The sequence below is a fragment of the Periplaneta americana genome, chromosome 6, assembly GCF_040183065.1.
Source record: "Periplaneta americana isolate PAMFEO1 chromosome 6, P.americana_PAMFEO1_priV1, whole genome shotgun sequence".
NCBI classification, from domain to species: domain Eukaryota; kingdom Metazoa; phylum Arthropoda; class Insecta; order Blattodea; family Blattidae; genus Periplaneta; species Periplaneta americana.
The window spans coordinates 159,740,151-159,760,801 of NC_091122.1; the positions used below are offsets into that span (position 1 = coordinate 159,740,151).

The window sequence follows — 20,651 nt, forward strand, 5'->3', positions numbered from 1 at the left end:
GAACTGTCTTGGCATTTAGTGGTAGAGCAGAAAACTAAAAAATGGAGCATGTTAGGAAATATTTCAACTTGACAAAACAAGATTTGGAATTTGCTTAAGAGCAGCAGTTATATGTTGTTCTATATTTTACTTTCTTACCTTGAATAGTCAGTGGATATAATTTGATATTTATTTAAGTACACCATGTTGTACTGACCATTAAGAAGAAGTTCCCTGAGAATTTCGTTGTAAAGCTGAAGGGAAACTGCAGTGGACCACAAAGACCAATTATCTGACAAAAAAGAGACAGCAACGACAATGATGATGACGAGAGTACTGATAATGGTGTTAATGATGATGGTGGTGTAATACCTCAGTGCAAGGTACAGTCGGAACAAACTTGAAGTACATAACCTATGTGTGAGGAAATGAAACAAATGTAAGGGGCTCTAGTCTTAATGTTGCTAATTTTAATTGATTGTAAATGGTACCAGTAATTCTGTTAGATTCTATGTTCATAGCACATTATACTGCAGAACGCTCTATGCGATATTATCTTTTACATTGATTTTTTTTTTAAGATTGATTTCCACTCAATGTATTGTGTATTTTATGTTTTTTTACTGGGGGACGTACTTGCTCCATGTTAATACGAATTCATGGTAAATCGGACTGCGCTATATTGGGCTTTTACTGTAAGTAATTTAATAATTTTGTTTAGGTAGTTTAAGTGTTTGTCTTATGTTATACCAATTACTGGCAATCAATTTTAAATATGCCACTACAACTTGACAACACTATGTAAGAAATCATGAGACCTGCTCCACATCCATTTTGTTATAGTAATACATTGCACTTCAGTATAGTGGTGTGTGGTGATGATAATATCATAAGGATGATGGGTGATGATGACTACTGTGATGACGATGATGAGATAATGTTTAATGACAATCATAAGAATGTTGGTGATCTTGATGATAACAATAATGATAAAGATTTTTTTTTTCTGTTAGTTATATAGCCACCAGCATGCGCTAGTAAAGCCCTGTTCAGCTCACCTATCGCGATCCTGTACATACAGTCCGTACACCGAGTTCTTTATCATGAGCACACTTCTATTGTAGATGGAGGGAAAGGTGGGCATGAGTGCAGCGTCGACATTGTCACTCCCAGACATTTGATGGAAGTGTAGGTTAGGTCTTCAACTCCTACAAATTATTTCATTCCTCAGGTCTTGGATTTCCTTGCTATCACTAATTCTATTGCACTATGTAACCATGGAGTTGATATAGCGTCATTAAATGATCAATTGAAAAGATTTGGTTATACCTTGACATGATGATGATGATGGTGATGGTGATGGTGATGGTGATGATGATGATCAATCTTCTTAATGTATCCAGCTGTTTGCTGACAACATAAAGTCCACTATAGTCCACTGTAGTTATTCAGTTGTTGTTTTAATGATGATGATGATGATGATGATGATGTGATGATGATGATGATGATGATGGTGGTGGTGGAGGATGATGACGATGACAATGACGACGACGTCTGTGAAGACTGATGACACTAAAAGGAACATTCAGTGAATGGACGAGCTCATATTACTCTTCGAAGGACGCATGGTCTCTTTTCTTTATTTTCCATAGAAACTTTGGTTTATGGTTATGGTTTTATGTTCTCAGTTACTTGAATGAGGTGAATGATCCCATAGAAGTGGGCCTGGAACTAGATACTCTGATTATGGCATTGTGTTACAGGGAAAGAACACATACATTAAAACGCCAGAGTCAGATTCTGGCAAGGATTCAAATGGAGATGTGGTAGAAAATATGAAACCACAGAGACCGTTCTCACTGCAGGTATGGTTTTATTGGTTGAAGAATGCATGGAGACAAAACTAACTCTTATCACACGCATGTCTGACTTGGTGCAAGGGAATAGACAAACTAATCTGGGAGAAAAGGCAACCCTTGAGTGCATACTTCAATGCTTGTTAGTGTGTGATGACTTGACAGTGTTGTTGCCCCCACTCCTTTTCCCCTCATTTATCTTCACAGTTAAGCATTGAACTGAAATACCCATATAGCATTCAACATATGGAGTATTTAATTTAATTTTTCCTGGAGAAACGTTAGTAAATACTTCTAAACCTTTATGAGAAAAGTGAATTTAGTTGTTATTTCTACTCCCCAAATTCTGATTATTACTGTTCCTATTTCAGTGCTGATTTTCATAAGGTGCATGCTTACTGTATCTGGGATATATTGGCTCACTACAATTTACCCTCTTAGAGTTATACTGTTAGAGGTTGGCCTAGTGCTGCCTTTTCTTACACTTGAGTGCCTCAACAAAAATCGTAAAATTTGAGAGCTGTATTACACTGGACTGATGAAAACATTCCTTGGCAACTTTTTTGAACATTCTCTTCAGTATTCATTTGAACTCTCATAAATAAATGTTCATAACTGCAATATATATTGTCCCCCTTTGTAGCCATGTGGTCTAAAGTGTAATGCCTTAGGCCAGGGTGCCAAACTGAAGCTTGTTCATTGCTCGAGGCTCTCCTGAGAGCTGCGTACCGAAAAGTTAGGTGTCTTCAGTTCTTGTAGTGAACAACAAAATGCGGGCCATGTAAATGCAAGACATTGACGAGATTTGGTGAATTAAGAGAAGAAATTGAAATATTTTAAAGGAGAAAAAATTCGACGTATCTGAATTGGAAGATGATGTTTGGTGGCAAGATCTTGGATTTCTGTGCGACATGTCTACCAAATTACGAGGGGCATCCAGAAAGTAAGTTTCCCGATTTTTTCGCCTTGAAAGTAAACATAATTAGCCGTGTCAATATGACGTATTAATCATATGCCAGCCGGACAGGTCCCGCCTGCTGCCAGTAGCGTGGCAACAGTGGTCTAAAATGGAAGCTCTTATTCCTTCTTCCACCGCCTCGAGATTCGGTCAGTGATAAAGTTCTTTAATGCACAAAGCATTGCGCCAATTGAAAATCATCGGCAGCTCTGTTAGGTCTATGGGCCGAACACACACACACTCTCTCTCTCTCCCCCTCCCCCCCTCTCTCTCGTGAGCGTTTTGGCAACGACGAAGAGCTGAAGACGTCTGTCACACTCTGGTTCCATTCACAGGCGGCAGAGTTCTACGACAGAGGGATACAAAAGTTGATCCTACGATACGACAAGTGTCTCAATTCTGATGGTGGCTATGTTGAAAAATAGCTGAAACATTTCTGTACCTGTTGCCAATAAATGTTTTCCTGAAAGTATGTGTTCTTTTTTTTTTAAATAGGGAAACTTACTTTCTGGATGCGCCTCGTAAATTACCTTTAACGTAAATCTTCAGGGAAACGTTTCTCTGGTACCACATTTACATGACAGACTCAAAGCGTTTAGTCTTAAACTGTCCTTGTACAGTATGCAGCTAAGTGCAAATAATTTAGAGAATTTCCCGACACTTCGATTATTTTGTTCGTCTTTGGCTTCAGTCAGAAAGGAAAATTTTATTAGTCATTTGCACAGTCTGAGGAATTTAAACGTTTCTCTGACTTCGATCGAATGACAAAGAAGTTTTTACTATTCACTTCTCCTTATACAGCAGATTCATTGTCCCAGGATTATTCGGGAGATTTTGCTTCCGAACTTATCAAACTACAGTGTGACTCTGCATTGGAAGATACACAAAAGATATCAACGATTGACGAATTTTGGAACGCTGCTGCAAGAACGGGACGATTTCCTATGTTAGGTGCTTTTGTTACAAATGTGTTTTCATTGTTCGCGACGACTTAAGTTTGTGAAACTGCATTTTCGTTAATTAAATTAAAAAGTCACATATTCGTAGCAGAATGTCGGATAAACACTTGTCTAATTAACTTCGGTTAATGATGGTTAAGAAAATTAACGCGAACATTCATGAACTTGTTGTGAAGAGAACTCGTCAGCTTTCTACAAAAGCAGTTTGTTCCTCCAAAATGTAAATAAATCTATTTGACGCAAAGAAGTACGTTTATTATTCCAATAAGCATTTTTTTCCTTTAACAGAAAACACTTATTGCATTTCTCTCACATAAATTCATTCCTGAAAAAAAAGAGTGCTTGTTCATACAGAGCTGACTTAGTCTTTCAATATCGTGCGCTCACAGACTTCCCCTACCCTCGCGCTGGTGAGAACCATTCGACTACCTTTGGTCAAATGGCTATGTTCTTGACAGCAACTACAACACTAGCGGCTCTACCGGAGCCTCAGTTCGCACCCCTGCCGTAGACTAGTGATATGGAATGAACGTCAGTGTGACTTTTCATGAGAGAATAAATTTTCTTATGAAATTTTGGCCAGTGTATGGTACCGATGCCCACCCAGCATCAAGATGAATTTGGAGAACTAAAGTACGTAGTGAAATCCAGTTTCGAAAGCCAGTTATAATTACTGGAGGGATGAGGGGATCATTATGCTAACCACACATTACTCCATTGCTGATTGGATGATTGTTTACCTCTGCTGAGATATATGGACGTGGAGCCATCAGTTGACTAGTGGGCCTTGATCCTCTGTGGACTATCGTGCCTTGAATTTATTTTATTTATTTTTACAATAAATAAAGGAAGTGATGTCCGTGACTTTGAAGTCAGGCCATTGTATATGCTGAAACAATTCTGAAATCCGAATTATCTCATAGTCATATGTAAGTTGTTACTCAAGTTCTGCATACTATTCAATCTATTGCTGTCTTTCCCTTTATAATTTAGAAATTTCTTTAATGCTAATATTTTCCTACTGTTCCTGAACTAGAGATGAGTGTACTGTATACCAAATTTTCTTGATACTCAATACCGATATGTTTTTAGTCTTGTTGCTACATATCTTCATATTCTTTTATCAAATAAAATATAAATAGCTTTTGTTGTTATGCGAATATTAATATATCAGAAAGGTTTTTACAGAGTGGATTGGAATAAACTTGTTGGGATCTTGAAGAAAATTCATGTTAATTGGAAAGCAAGAATGCTATTTTGTAACCTTTATATGAAACAAGGCACAGTCAGGATAGGAGAAGAGGGAAGTAGAATAGGGAGATGAGTACGACAAGGATGCCTTTTGTTACCTATGTTCAACATCTACTGGGAGAATTTAGTAAAGAACTGTTTTGAGAACATGGGAGGAGTGACAGTTGAAGGAAGAAGAATAAAGTGCATAAGATTTGCTAATGATATGGCGTTGTTAGCAGAAGAGGAGATGATACTAAGAGATATGTTACTGGAGCTAAATGACAGCTGTGAGCAGTATGGGATGAAGATAAATGCAAACAAGACGAAGACCATGATTATTGGAAAGATAAAGAAGATAAATTTACTAGCTCTAAATTAGGCAGTGGAATAAGTGGACAGCTTCAAATACCTGGGGTGTACTATAATCACTAAGAAAAGCTGCTGCCAGGAAGTTAAAAGGAGATATCAATGGCAAAGGAAGCTTTCAATATAAAAAGAAGCATCTTCTGCTGACGTCTGGAACAATAACTAAGGAAGAGACTAGTGAAGTGTGGTATTGTATGGTGCAGAAACAATGGAGTTTAAGCGAAGTGAAAAGAAGCGATTAGAATCATTTGAAATGTGAATATGGAGAAGAGTAGTGCGTGTGGAATGGACAGGCAGAATAAGAAACAAAGCTGTGCTAGGTAGAGTGGATGAAGGAAGAATAATAGTGAAACTAATCAGGAAAAGATGAAGGAATTCAATGGAATTTCAGCACAAATACATATACTCCCTTTTTTTCAGGGGAAGAACATGTTTGGATTATTCGGAATTTTGGCTTAGTGGGGTTCCACTGTAATAGCACATTCGGAAGTGTTTACTTCGAACTGCAATTCAGCGCATTTTATTGCACTTGAACGTGATTTTAAAGAAATTTGAAGTTCAGACATAGTGTCTCCAAACTATTTGCAAATAAAAAAGAGCGCTTTTGTTATTGACCAGGCTTAGAGACACACCCCTTACCTAGTATCTGCTATTTAGGAGCTTATGAATGAGACACGTGTTTCTTGCGACGTTGTGACCACTGTAAAATATGCTGCTTGTGACATTATTAGTTAAAAATGTTGTATTAACAAAGTATCGAAATACTATCGAGCTCATAATCATCGATAATGATAAATACTGATACCTCTTGAGCAACTTACTTGGTATATGAGATTAATTTACGGCCATTTTATAGTTTAATAGAATCATAATTCCAGAACAGAACAGTTTCAGAAAAGTTGTCATAAGAGAGTTGAGTCTTGTAGTTTTTAATGTATGTCTTTGAATATTCCAGACGTGACATTGAGATATTTTACACAGTCTTTTATTATTACATGTTATCATGCATTCATTGATGTGAAAATGAACTGAGACTGAAACAGGAGCTTACATAAAAGTTTTCTTTTAAATCTTAGATTTATCAGGTATCTGTATTGAAGTGTATTATTTTTGGACCAGTTAATAAAATTCAGTTAAGCTTACAATTAAAATAAATTTAATTACATGGTAACTATAAGGCAAGTCAATTAGAAATCATCAGCTTTCCATACTGGAGAGACAGGTTTAAATCTCAGAGAGTTCAAGTAGAATTTGTCGTGGATAAAATCATTGTTGCAAGCAAGTTTTCCCCTGCCACCATTCCACCATTTCTACATTCACTAATATCCATGAAGTCCATTAACAAAGTGACATGTCACGAATTCGATTGTCTGATGGCAGAGACAATTATTCACCCAGATCTTTCTGCAGACCTATAGATACACTGAAACTGTAAAGAATGTTACTAACTTAAAGCTGATTATTCATACCTGGTATGGATGAAAATTACTAACATTTTCCACCAAGCAAGAGCATGACTATACTCTGTTACCACATCCAGGAACATAGAATTCAAACATAGCGCGTTGTAGGTCACTGCCCAATTTGCTTGTCCTGCTTTAGAGCTGACTTGGCAATGCCCTCTGTTACTAATGATTGTCTGTTGCTTCGATCTTCTTGAACCTTACGTTTGTGCTGGTTTTAAGAGGGAAATAGAATGATGCATGCTTCCTATATGTGTATTTCCTAATCTTTTTTGAGACAAAATGTTTTCATTGAACCTTGTGTGATTTTTGAGCTACAGACGGTTGTTTTAACACTTTATTTTGTCAACAGTTTCGACAGAAATAAAGTGAACTTACAGGACAGAGTAAATCGTAGCAGTATTTGAACATAATAAATTAGTGATATAGAAAGTTAATTATATCATAACTAGGACTAGGATTTTGATGACCTATAAATCATGAAAAAATGCCCTTAAAAATGTCCTAAAAATTGATCTTGCATAATTGGCTTAGTAGGTATATTAATATTTAGACTAGTAATTAAATTAAATTCTAGTACCAACGTACAAGTTTATTCAATTTTACATAATTTTTCTAAGCAGTATACTTTAATTAATTATTTTACCTGATGTAGTTCCATGCAGTCCACCACAAGGCCACTCTTATCCGAAACTAGCAGGTATACTCTATATTGAAGGGTTGGTTGGACTGATCCATTACATGGAGGTGTACTACGTTAAAAAACTTGTGTAAAAACTATTAAAATAATATACAAAATAATGGGTATTAATTGAAAAAAAATATGTAGAGAAAATATCATAGGAAATAAATAATATTTTACATTAGTAATGGGGATTTATTGCCAAAATTGAATGAAAATACCCCAAAAATGACCGAATAAAACAAAAAATGCTCTTATGAGTTGTAAGAGGTAAAAATTGCAAAAAAAAATGCCCTAACAAATATGTTTTAAAACACACAGTTTATCACATAACATATAAATACTAAAACAGCAATATTTCTGGCTTACTAGAAAAAAAAATGCAATTTCATCAAAATCCGAGCCCTAATCATAACTGTGACAGAATTCTCTCTACATTTTACATAGATGTTCAGGATTCACTCCTGTTTTCATCACTACATTTTAGATCTTGGCACAACAACGTTTTCGTTTCTATAACCACAGTGTAAATGTAGATCAGTTGAAATAGAATTGAGATTAAGTTATTTTTTTTTTAATTTAATTTAATTTCATTTGTTTTATTTTTATTTGTTGGTAAATGTAGAACACATTTCATCTCATAGGCAGAATTTTCTACCACTTGTTTTTGGTTCACATTTTGCGTTTTAAGGAGTAGGGTTATGTAGTAATATTCACAGATCTGTGTTGTTTCATAAATTAAAATCACAGTTTTGTGCTAAGTCTTTCATTGACAATCATTCCGTCATTTTTTTTATCTCAAATCGACATTCTAAATTAGAATGAGTGAGTTTTTTTGAGGGCCCATAATGAATGCGAATTTGCCTATAGACTAGTAATTCATCTTCTAAGCTACGTTTTATTTATAAGAGCTGTAATTTTGACTTTTCTCTTTGTTATGAAAGTATAAGAAATCACATTGTTTCGAAGGGGCAAACAAAATCCGACCTAATGGGTGCCCAATCTCAGAACAGGATTCTTCATCTTAATCGCTAAAAAGTGGCAGAAGTCAAAAAGGTTACATGCCAATATGTGCAGTATTAGAAAAAAATAAATAAATTCAATGAAAAGAAATAAAATTCATACTTAGGACCTACTACAAATTCGTCTATTCGCCAAATGAAAAATCAGGCACACAGTGATGTAGATTCAGATAAGAATAAAGATGAAAGCTGAAGATAACCAACTTTATTTGATTAGAAAAATTGTGTAGCAAAGGAAAAATTTTTATTCACAAGAATAACAAAGTAATTCTGAGAACAGGAATACTCGACTACAAATTTTCAACTACTCCACGTTTCAGAGAGATTAAAATATATAAATAAATGTGAACCTAAACTAAGTGACATGTGGAAAGAAAAGAAGTAAGAAGGCTCATGAGTTCTAATAGTAATCAGTGATAATCTGTTAGGTGGAAAAACAATAAGAATGTTACATCATTGTTTTAATTTTTAGTTAATTCTATGTTTGTCACTAATGAGAGAAGAAAGTTCTAGGATGATGACCTCCAAGATTCATATTGCTAGGAAGATAGCGAAGTTTAATAAATGATGAAGTAATGTAGCAGAATAAAAGATGCTATAAATAATGCGAACACACAAAATCAGTAATTACATAATAACATTTAAAGCTACAGATTGATCCAGAAATAAAAGTATGAATTATTGGGTACAAATAAAACGCTTACTATTTTTATTATTATTTTATCAGTAAATGTTACTGTGTACTGTATGTATAAGTAGTTACGTAAGCGGTCAGAAATATGAGTTAAAATATTTGGCAATCAAATTTGCTTGTATGCATATAGTGTTTAGACTTTGTCTCCTCTTTTTTTTATCCTCTGTACAGGCAGGTGTTTGAATACTGTTGTATCTTTCTACAGAGGATAATATAATCGAATTTGAACATTTATAAATTCTTCACTGATGAAAATGCAGTGCCTTATGCTGGTAGTATTGTCGTTTTACTGTACTAAATCAAATCCAAATTCTTGATCATTGTTGAGCTTTTAGATTGGAAGACTTTTGCCGTATCGGGAGTAGGTAAAACGCAAGATTGATTCCCAGTTATAAAATATTTCCAGTTTAAAACTAATCTGCATATTGTTGATAGATTGACAACACAACAAATTATTTCTCAAAAGCGTTAATAATTATATATAAAATTTGGTATATGTTGTTGTTGTTTTCTAATGCCAGGCATTTGACAATAAAGTCATTTGACCTCTTGCACTCCAATATTTTTCAAAGATATTATCATGGTCAGCCACTGAAGCACAGATGTGAAAATGGCAAGTTGTAGCCGATTTAAGTTAAATGGCAAGTTGTAGCCGATTTAAGTGAACACCATATTTTAACGTTTTGGTGGCTACTTCATTCACACACAACCCCCAGAATGTCTGGAGGACCACACCTGCTGTTGGTTGACAGGTCCATTGGACCTAGCTGGAGATCTTGTTGATCACCAGCTTCCCCTCCTTCAGCCACTGGAGGACGATTTTAGTGCCATAGCAGGTCAGCACTAGGAACAGAAAAGTAGAAAGAGGAGGAAGGAAAGGGAAATGAACCCCTAGGCCTCGAATGCTCTAATGCCGTCGGGATCGAAGAAAGCAAGAGTTCAGTCAGAGGACTGGATAGGAAAGGTAAAGAGAGAATTAGGTATTGGATAGAGGAAAATTATACCAAATTCAGTCAATAACTCATCAAGCTGACCAGTGCTAATGGATAAGTAGCCCCTCCCTTTAGTTCAGCTTGTAAAATTATGCTTACTAACAGCTGCACCACGGGAAGTATATATAGCTCAGCTTATCACATTTAGAGATATACCATTATCGGAAAATATGAAAACAAAAATATAAATTAAGTTAAATATCACTAGAACATAAAAAAAAAATGTGAATACGTGGAAACATGCAATACAACACTTGTCATAATAGTAAGTTAGTTTGGCAACTCGTCATAAGATTTATGGATTTATTTTAATTTTAAGGACTTTATGCCTCATTTTCTTATTCGAAATTAATTGTTTTTTTTTTAACAATGTAAATTATGAAGTAAGCTTGCAATTTTAGTCTTAGATTTGATCAAACACAAAATTCTCTACTAGCAAGATGCAGATTGTACTAAACACAAGAAATCTTTATAATTATTTTCAGGATTTTTATAATAATCAGTATGGTGATTCAGTGATAGTTATAAATTTGTCATTTGAATCCTCGTATAATAACTGAAAATGTGACATATTGTCGAAATAACTAGACACTTTAGTTCACAAGCAGTCACAAATATGCACCAAAGGGATCCATTTCTACATGTTTGGTTGATATTTTTATTGCCTTTGAAGTATTAAAAATGTATGCATTGTGAATTGAAGTGTTAGAATACCTCAAATGAAAAATAAAAATTGACCGAGTAAAGCAAAGAGAAATATAATTTAAAAGGTTCTGAAGTATTATCACAGTCTAGTATATATAGTCACGAAGCTTGAGTTGTGAGGGTGCTAGGAACAATAGACTGTGCCAGTACTATTTCGCATTATCTGTAATGAGGCGATATTAGTGATGTTAGTGGTTAGCAACTATCTATAGATGCATATTTACTATGTATTGAGCTTCGTGACTGTATATACTAGACTGTGGTATTATTAGGAAGTAAGTAAATGTGAAATGGCCGAAATTCAAATGTTTCATGCTGAATTACAAAAGTAAAAGTAGGTTATATACAAAATCGGATTTTTTCCTTCAGTGTTAACTTCACGATATAATTAAACATTCTCATTTTTCTTCGGTAAGTTAAACAATTATTAGGTGAAAATTTAAATGGTCGTTATGACTAGTGTGTACTATATTAAATCAATCTTTTCAAATTCGTGGACTGTTCTTCCTAGCACTTCAAATCATTCTGTGGATTTAAAAGCAAGATTTTGGCAGCCTGTCACTGCATTCTGATACCAATGAAACTAATCCCTGCAAGGCAGATGTGCATTCACAGTTGCTGCAATAGTTGCACGCCTGAATTTGTGGCACTTAATGCTTTACAAGCAGATGAATTTATGCAAGTTTTGTGACACGTGTGTTCAATATACTTTTGTTTCAAGTGATATTGGTATTTGTGTTTTAGGAGTCTCCACTTTATGTGTGCAAATTCACGTTTTTTGGATGCTTAATTGTTCTGTTTACCAGGAAATCAGTGAAGATGTATCTTCTGTAGAGCACAAGTGGTTAGATGGTGGCGTTCCTTATATTGAAGAAAGAAAAACACCTGATATTGAAAATATGGATCTTGAACAATACCAACAATCTATAGCTCAGTAAGTACAGACATTACACGTAACTGTAATAAGTACAAGATAAAAGTGCCCCATATATAGATAATAAAGACTTACAAATACTTTACAAATTATGTACGAACGCTACTATGTTTAATCTGAATCTTCAGATGATGAGGAAGTGGAGTTATATAAACATATTTTGTTAATGAAAAGAAAAAAGTAGGCTTAAAATTAAAGCCAGAAATATCTGGAAATCACATTCTATCTCACGAAGATAAGAGCGAGTTTCAGTCACTTATTTCGATTTGGATGATGATGATATGTTTAGGCAATATTTCAGGTTGAATAGACCTCAGTTTTTTGCTGTTCATGATATGATAGAGGATTCTTTGCTATGTTCTGATTAAAATTATGTGAACTGTTAAGACATATACGTAGATACATTATTTCAAATGTTATAATTAATATTATTAAATAGATCTAGATTCATTTTCCGGGCTGAGAGGCCGTGGTCTGTTGGTTGGTTTTCTATCAGACGTTTCGTCTGCAACTGCGGCCGATTTGTCAGTGGCAGCACATGCCTATCAAGAGGGCGATCACAATATACGATTCAAGGACACGGACATCTTGAGCACGACGACGCACTTCTTCCCCCGTCTACATAGAGAAGCGATCGAAATCTATAAACATGACAACTTTAATCGCAAGGAAGAAGGTGTAAAGCTAAACAAGTGTTGGTACCTGGTCCTAAACAGAACAGATAAGAAGCCACTACAACAAAAGGACGGAACCCAGAACAGGAGCAGCGAACAAAGCGGCACGGACCGCAGCGACAACAGGCCTTGGCCTGCTAGTTGCACTATAAATACGCCCGCACAACCAGCCATAGGATCAGTTGCCTCAGGTACGCCGAAAAGAGTTTTGCGACCTCGGATACCACTCCACTGAAGATGTCTGCCGCAGTTGCAGACGAAACGTCTGGTAGAAAACCAACCAACAGACCACGGCCTCTCAGCCTGGAAAATGAATCTAGATCTATAGACTCCGGCTGTGAAAGCCTACACTACAAGAATATTATTAAATCTCATCAAAATAAAATATAGCTCTATTTATTTTCAGATCATCTGACATTTGTCTCCAGATTTCTCCTTTAAGTTTCGTGTTTTTATAGTTTTCATCCCGTGTATCATATAAATAAGCCTCCGGGTGACATCGTACAAGTTCATTAAGTTTCTGACTGCAATTATCAGCCATCTTTCCTCATTGTCAATAAAAACAATACAATTCATCGCCACTTGTGATATTACTTCATCTTTTTCTACATTCAACCATCATAAAGAGTATAAATGTCCAACATCTTTGATAAATGTGTCAAGAAAATTCGCTGAGCTACCGATTTCAGCTAGAAACTCGCTCGAGGTTTTCGCCTCGAACGAGAATCTTTTCCAGTGTGTGGATGTCCATTTGAATCCATGTTATCAATCTTTGAATTTTCTCGCAACACATTTCTTGCTAGCGAGATCTTTTCAAGTGTGTAACGGGCCTAGGGTATATAATGCTTACATTCTTTGGAAAATAAAGAAAAAAAATCACTCTCTTTGTACCTCTTTCTGAGAATCTTGGATATAACCTGGAGTGGATTTTTGGTACATGCTCGATAAATTATGCTTGTCAAGAATAAGAAATAATAATACTGTAGCATCATTACATCCTTTAAGTTCTTATGTTATTGCCACTATAACTGGTTTCAAAACTGTTATGTCACATAGAATGAACTCGAGTCTTCATGAAATCCAGAGTGACATCCAAAGATTAGCAACTCAGCAACATCAAATTCAAGATTTAGCATCCCAGCAACATCTGCAGGGATTAGTAAATCAACAGCAACACCACCTTCAGGTACAGTGTACTTTCTTTTCATTTTTCTGTTTGAGTGTCAACAATATTAATAAAATATTCAGTAAGGCTGTTTCTTTTCCTGTTACCTGGTAATTTGCTATACATAATTGTTTCCTGCCATGTACAGTATATTCTGTGTCTATATTGGCTTATGGTCGCTTCCTGTACTACTGTCCAGACTTTATATTCACATTTGGGGTGTAGTTCAAGCTAGAAATTGTGACATCAATGGGATCTGCAGCGCTGTCAGTTATTAATGACCTTACAACCCCAGTGGAGATGTTAGATCAGTGGCAGACGGTGGATTTGAAAGTTGAGGAGGCCAAGACGTGACTGATGAGAGTTTTCATTACATGTATTAAAATATAAGGCCTGTGACGTACCTCATTACCAAGCACAGAATTTATAGGTTTTAAGAAACTAAAATTAGGTTTTTCAATCTATGTCTTAGAATTTTTTTAGGATTTTAAATCTTATGTTTAGGAATTTATATGATTTTATTCTCGACCATGCCGAAATGTAGTAATTATACACCTGGTAGCAGTCTTTAATGCATGTCATTAAAGTACACCTACTCATTAAAGTACAGGTGTTCAGCCAATGACAACTCAGCTTACAGGTGTTCAGCCAACGACAAGTCAGCTTTGTACCGTTATAAAACCGCAAGTATCGATCATTCTCGGATATGCAATCGAAAGAGAATTAGCGAAAAGTCACGGAGGCTGGAAATCCAATACTGTCGCAGAAGGTTATGTTCTGTTACTATAATAATTAGCGTCAATTGTAAATAATTTCAAATAAATTCAATTTGTCATCTCGTTTTTACATGTCGAATTCAATAATCAAAGTTATATCAAGTTTAACGGGATTACATCAAGGTCAATGACATTATTGTTCCTCGGAAAAAATCAGTACTTTCGCGTCTGCACACATCTCACAATTCACGACCTAGAACAAGGTCACTTCCGATCTTGTCAGATACAAATAAAATGTATACATCTGAATAATTTCAAGTTAGAAATATGGTCGAGCATAAAAAGTCGTATGAAACACGCCTATAATGGTAATTAAGAAGCTCGTATGAAAATTATGAGACTCGCTTGCGCTCATTTCATAAACATCCATACATGCTTCTTAATTACTATCATTATAGGCTCGTTGCATAATGTACTATTACGGGGGGGGGGGAATAAACAATATACTGTTAATATACTACAATACTCTTTTAGAGTTACATTCAAATATCCGTTATTATAGGCCTAACATTATAAATCTAAAAAGTAGTCTGATGATTCACGTGGTGATGATGGAATGTTTTATAGAACTATTTACCAATATTAATACATATTAACAGTCCATTATGTCTACAACACTGTATCTTTATTAAATTATTACACCTGCAAACCACTCATTTAAGTAGTGCTCCTAATATATGAATTAGGTCTCTTAGGCCATTGTAAGTCCTAACCTACGAATTAGGTCTTTTTAGGTCATATTAAATTTAAGAATGTTACTCGTAGCTACATAAAATGAATAAGAAGAGCAATATTTCGAGAGTGCTTGCTCATTACCACATTTGAGGGGCTTAGAACAAAAAGCAGGTAAGTGATGGAAACTTAGTTTTGAGGAAATTACAGTTAAAGTTCTACATGCAATGGAATATTATACACTAGTTTTGTGAAATGATGCCCATATAGCAGCACTGCACAGTGTGATCACTTACCTGATTTTATCCCAAAGAAACATCCTTTTGGGCTATCACAACACGCACTTACCTAATTTTTTTTTAATAATGTCACTTACCTGCTTTTTGTTCTAAGCCCCTCATTTGTTTCTAAACTCTAGATATGTTTAATATACTGTGTAAATAAATATGTCTCAGAACACAGAAGAAAAAAATAATAGGAACACCCACAATCAAGAGAAAAATCTAGCAACATAAAAGAAAACTTCTACGCAGCGAGAGAAAATTAACAACACGAGACTCAATTTTCTAAAACCAAGAAGAAAGAAAGAAAGAGAGAGAGCTTGCCAATACAAGCCGAAAGCAGCTGTGACTAGCAGTGCAGTTGTCAGCGGTGGGTAGGACGTCTCCAAATTATACTCCCCTTGCGCGTTCTAGTTAAGTTTGAACACTCTTCTGACCAGCTATCTTATTGGTTGAAGTTCTGTTGCTATGGTTACCGAGGAGCAAAGTGATGTAGCTGTCTCCTCTCTCCTGCTCTCGCATAGAAGACACTGCATTCTGCTGGAGTGCTAATTCGACTATACAGGTTACAGGGTTATTTGTTATTTTTCGGTACGAATTATTTGTACTATCTACAGTATAGCGAGTGGGCATCACCAACTGGACTTGACTTGACCTAACTTATATCGTAGTCATAGTGAATAGTAAAATTAATATAAAAGGAAAAATGTCGTCATTTGCTATAACTTATTGATCTTAATTCAGCTGGAATTAATACTGTCATATTGTATTCTGGTAAAATATTAGGGGAGGCCTCCCTTGAAAATCTGCCGCTATGTTAGATCTCCTAGAATTACTGGTTTGTTTATAATATGCTGCTGGTTTAGAGATGGGAAGGATATATTGGTTTTTACGAAATACCGATATTTTCATTTCGATATAGCGATATATCAATATCGAAATTTTGATTCAATATATCGTGTGATATATCGGTTTTCTCATAAATTTATCGATTTTTTTTTTTTTTTTGGAATTATTATCATTATCAACAACAACAAAATCCATATTAGACAACTCCGATAATTCCCGAGAGATGGCGCTACTGAAGGTGGACAGTTACATACAGTTTATTTCTGTATTCTGAAATGGAAAGAGAAACAAGGATTTAATACCGATGTGACTTTGTTTACGTCTATGATTTCTATGCACAACCTAGTGCTGACACTGTTTTCTTATTATATCTTTTAGTGCATAAAAATTCTATCCCTATAATCATCACCATTGTTGTTTGGAATGTTGGAGTGTAACAACTTGCACGGGAACTTAGGCCTACTATAGAAGGATTGTGTCAAATCAACTGTGATGTTTGTTAAAACTTGTAACATTCTAAGTACGGTTTACTTACATTTAGAAATAATTACAAGTTCTGTTTACTTATATTTAAAAATGATTACGTAGTTAGGCAGAAAAGAGCATTATATCTGTGTCCTGGATTGAATCCTATATAACATTAGAATAATTGAATTGTGTTCTAATATCAAATACTCAATTATGTAGAGTTCACTTAACTCTTTCCCACTATATCATTTAAGCTCCCTTGCCTCCACCATAATTTTGATTTAGGTTAGGACCCACATCATATAATATGGTACTGAAAATGTATTGTTTATTGTTACAATTTCACATTTATGCTTTTGACTGTTATGATGTTAATTTCAATGGTAAAAAGGAATATTAAAATTTAAGTAGGCCTAATTTTATTGTAATACAGTAAATGTACGCCTGAAAATGCAATTTGCTTACGGAATAGCGATATATCGATAATCGTTCGATATATCGATATATTTTCTGCGATATATATCGTGTATCGAAATTAAGTTTGCAATATATTGCAATATCAATATATCGGCATTTAATTTATTTCCTCCATCACTATGCTGGTTGCTTCTTTAGCTAGTTCGTTATATTTGGTTGATGATAAATATAAGTATTCAGAGTTTCTTTGTTGTTTAAAAGACATGTAATACCCCGTATTTCTTGCTGTCAGACCTCCGCCACCTCAAGCTTCGTGACTGTATGTAGACTCTGACTACAACGAACATTATCGAATAAAAGCTATCGAATATTTCGATTATTAAAAATTACCGAACTGTTTGGCGAAATATGATCGTCCCTGATATGATAAAAGATTGTAAGGGAGCCCCTCCCCCTCCCCCTTGCAAATTTAAATGTACCAATGAACAAGAAACAAGACTGGTTGTAGTGTTTATACAATCAATGTAACACTGCATATTCGCGAACAGTGAGGTCAGCGTCCTAAAAGACATCCCGTGCTTTATTGATTTGTTTTTACCATCCTTCTATAAATAATGCATTCTTTCATGTATTCCTCTTTGCTGTTTAATTTTCTGTCTTTAAAAAGCATACCGTACCGTACTTTATCTGTCTCTTTCCCGTTTCTCTCTCTCTCTTTTTTTTGCGTACCCCCTTTCTCCATACTCCCACTTTCTTCCCTCTCTCTCGCTCCTCCGCTCTTTGCTCCACTCTCTTACCCCTCCCCTCATGTTTACCATTGTTATTTCAAATACTAACGTATAAGCTGCTTGATGTAATAGATTATATACACTTATGACCAATCAGTGTTTCTTGGTGAACATATTCATGAATAAGTCACGTAATATAGGCCTGCCTCGTATTGATAAGATAAAAATGTGGTCTTCTAGGATAGCCTGCTTTCGCAAATAATTCTCTGACTTTCACAGAAAATTTGCGTCATTTCAAGGTAGCTTTGCCGTAAGTGTTTACTGTAACTGTAATTGCTGTGGTCCTTGAACATATTTGCTTAGAGAATTTCAAGTTCGTTACGAGTTTTTTTTAATGCATAGGACTTCTCTACTCAACAACTGCAGAGTCTGGCAGCACAGCAGCAAATGCAGAGTTTAGCGTTTCAACAACAGCAGATGCAAGGAATGGCGCCTGGAATGGATGGACAAACTCAATTCTACCTTCATGACCAGCAACAACAGGCGCACCGACGTACATGGGCTCAGCAGGCGCCTTCACCTCAACAGTATCAGACACATCAGCCACAGCAGGATGTCCGGATGCTATGGGGGGAAGCTCAGCCTGCAAGGTAATGAATGCGTTAACCTAACGTGAGGTAACAAAACAACGTAAAAAATTCAATTGTACACTAGCGTGAAACTCGCAATGTCACGCAAGGTTAAGTTGGTAAGACTGAAAAAACGGGCGAAAATAGTTGGTGTATAAGGGTACGTATTGTATTGTATTTATTAACATTCCATGGTATTCATACATGCTTACAGCTAGAATATGGAACAAGTCAAAAAACTTAATGCTATTATAATGTCTTAATTTATAGTCACAGTCTAGATGAAATATATATATAGACGAGTTATAGTCTACTAGTACAACACAAAGTTTTTAGTATCAATTTCATGAAGTGTTATTGAATGTCATGAATTCACCTACAGAATAGAAGGCGTGAGAAATTAGGTACTTCTTTAATTTGGCCCTAAATAATTTTATGTTTTGAGTTTCATTTTTTATATCGATAGGATGCCATATAACGCACTCCTTTTTGATAGCATGATAGACTTGCCGATGGAGTATGAAAGTCATTTTTTTGACGTGTATTTATGCTATGAACTGTTGAATTAGTTACAAAGTTTTCACGATTACATACGAGGAAGATTATTAATGAAAAGATTTACTGACAAGCCATGGGCATTATTTGTAGTTTTTTTAAAATATCCCTACACGATTGGAGCGACGATAAACGATAAAAGAAGCAGCGATGCTATATCAGAGAGAATTGAAGCATGCATTGTCATTGAGGTGTGCATATTGAAGTAACGATAAAAGCGAAAATACACGATAAAAGCGACGAAAAAGAAAAATTCCATTTTCTTCGCTCTTGTCGTTCATATGATCTCTTATTAAGATAATATTAATCTGTGTAATGACCGGTGATTATCAATATATCCGAGTATTAATCAATTTATTATTATTTCGGCATATTAAAAGTGGTTGTATAGAATATCTTCTACTGATAAATAAAAATGTTTGCTTCCCGCGTTCTCATTGCTCTGATATGAACACACGATTCTTTGATAATACCAAAACGTCACTAGATCGTTTCTTTTATCGTTTATCGTTGCTTCAATGTGTACGTACCTTAAGTGGAGTACGAAGGGAAATATCTGTTCACTAGTTTAGCCCAGATTTTTTTAAAATATTACAGTATCCTCGTAAAGTGGTATAAAATATTTCTGTAAATTAACGCCATTTCGTATCACTTCGTAAAATCACTCTGATAACCTACAAAATGAAAGAAAACAGCTCCAGTGAGCTATGGTAATGTGTATTTGGACCAAAGAAAATATTAATTCTGGTAATATTTGATGGCCTAAACAAATCTTATCTTACATCCCAAGAGGACGAAGAAATTTAGGACGACAAAAAAGAAACGCTGGCACGAGGCTGCAACTGTAACGCAGACATCGTGAAGTTTCTTGTGACAACATCCCTCTCCGTGCTGAACCCCTTCCTCTAGCATTATCTGTGCTGTCAACAATGGTTCATTCAGTCATCCAGTACTATCTGAATAGTGATTTGGCGTTCATAACATATAGACTATTTTCTGAACAAACTAAACTGCCGACTTGAAGGATGTGGTCAGAACATAGTTGACATGTATGACGCGGTGAAATCTGAACAACTGACTAGACTATAGCGGACTTTATGTTGTCAGCAAACAGCTGAATACATTAAGAAGTCCATGTTGAATCTTTCGTACACTACTTTTAACACTTGAATATAAATAATTGGTTAAATGGCGATCTTACTCGTGTTAATTGTGTAAGCATGTGCGGTTTACAGCTCTTTCGGTGCTTCTTCACACCATCCTCAGAGCCTACTAGATCTCTCGGCATCGTGTTAAAAGTAGTGTACGAAAGATTCAACCACATTTCAACAATCAAATGCACCCACACAACAGGCAGCAAAATTCGAGATGACGCCGAGATCTAGTAGGCTCTGAGGATGGTGTGAAGAAGCACCGAAACAGCTGTAAGCTGCACATGCTTACACAATTAACACGAGTAAGATCGCCATGTAATCAATTACATTAAGAAGATTGATTTTATATAGGTACACAAGTTAAAATTCCGTGTTTGAATGATATTATGTATTTTAAAGTAGAAATGTTTGTGATGTTTCGAAGTTCATGTAGCATTGAT

The 20,651-nt window shown here is 35.3% G+C and overlaps 1 protein-coding gene across 7 annotated transcripts in view; it reads left to right on the plus strand.

The window, feature by feature from the left end:
• Patronin (calmodulin-regulated spectrin-associated protein patronin) overlaps positions 1-20,651 on the plus strand; it is a 242,515-nt gene that overhangs the window by 153,410 nt on the left and 68,454 nt on the right. For 6 of the 7 annotated variants that reach the window (XM_069829423.1, XM_069829425.1, XM_069829420.1 and 3 more), the window contains 4 exons: positions 1,743-1,844; positions 11,716-11,843; positions 13,574-13,703; positions 18,276-18,523. In XM_069829423.1, the coding sequence (XP_069685524.1) occupies positions 1,743-1,844; positions 11,716-11,843; positions 13,574-13,703; positions 18,276-18,523 (608 nt within the window). The remainder of the gene's footprint in view (positions 1-1,742; positions 1,845-11,715; positions 11,844-13,573; positions 13,704-18,275; positions 18,524-20,651) is intronic. The other variant, XM_069829422.1, reaches the window with a different exon arrangement.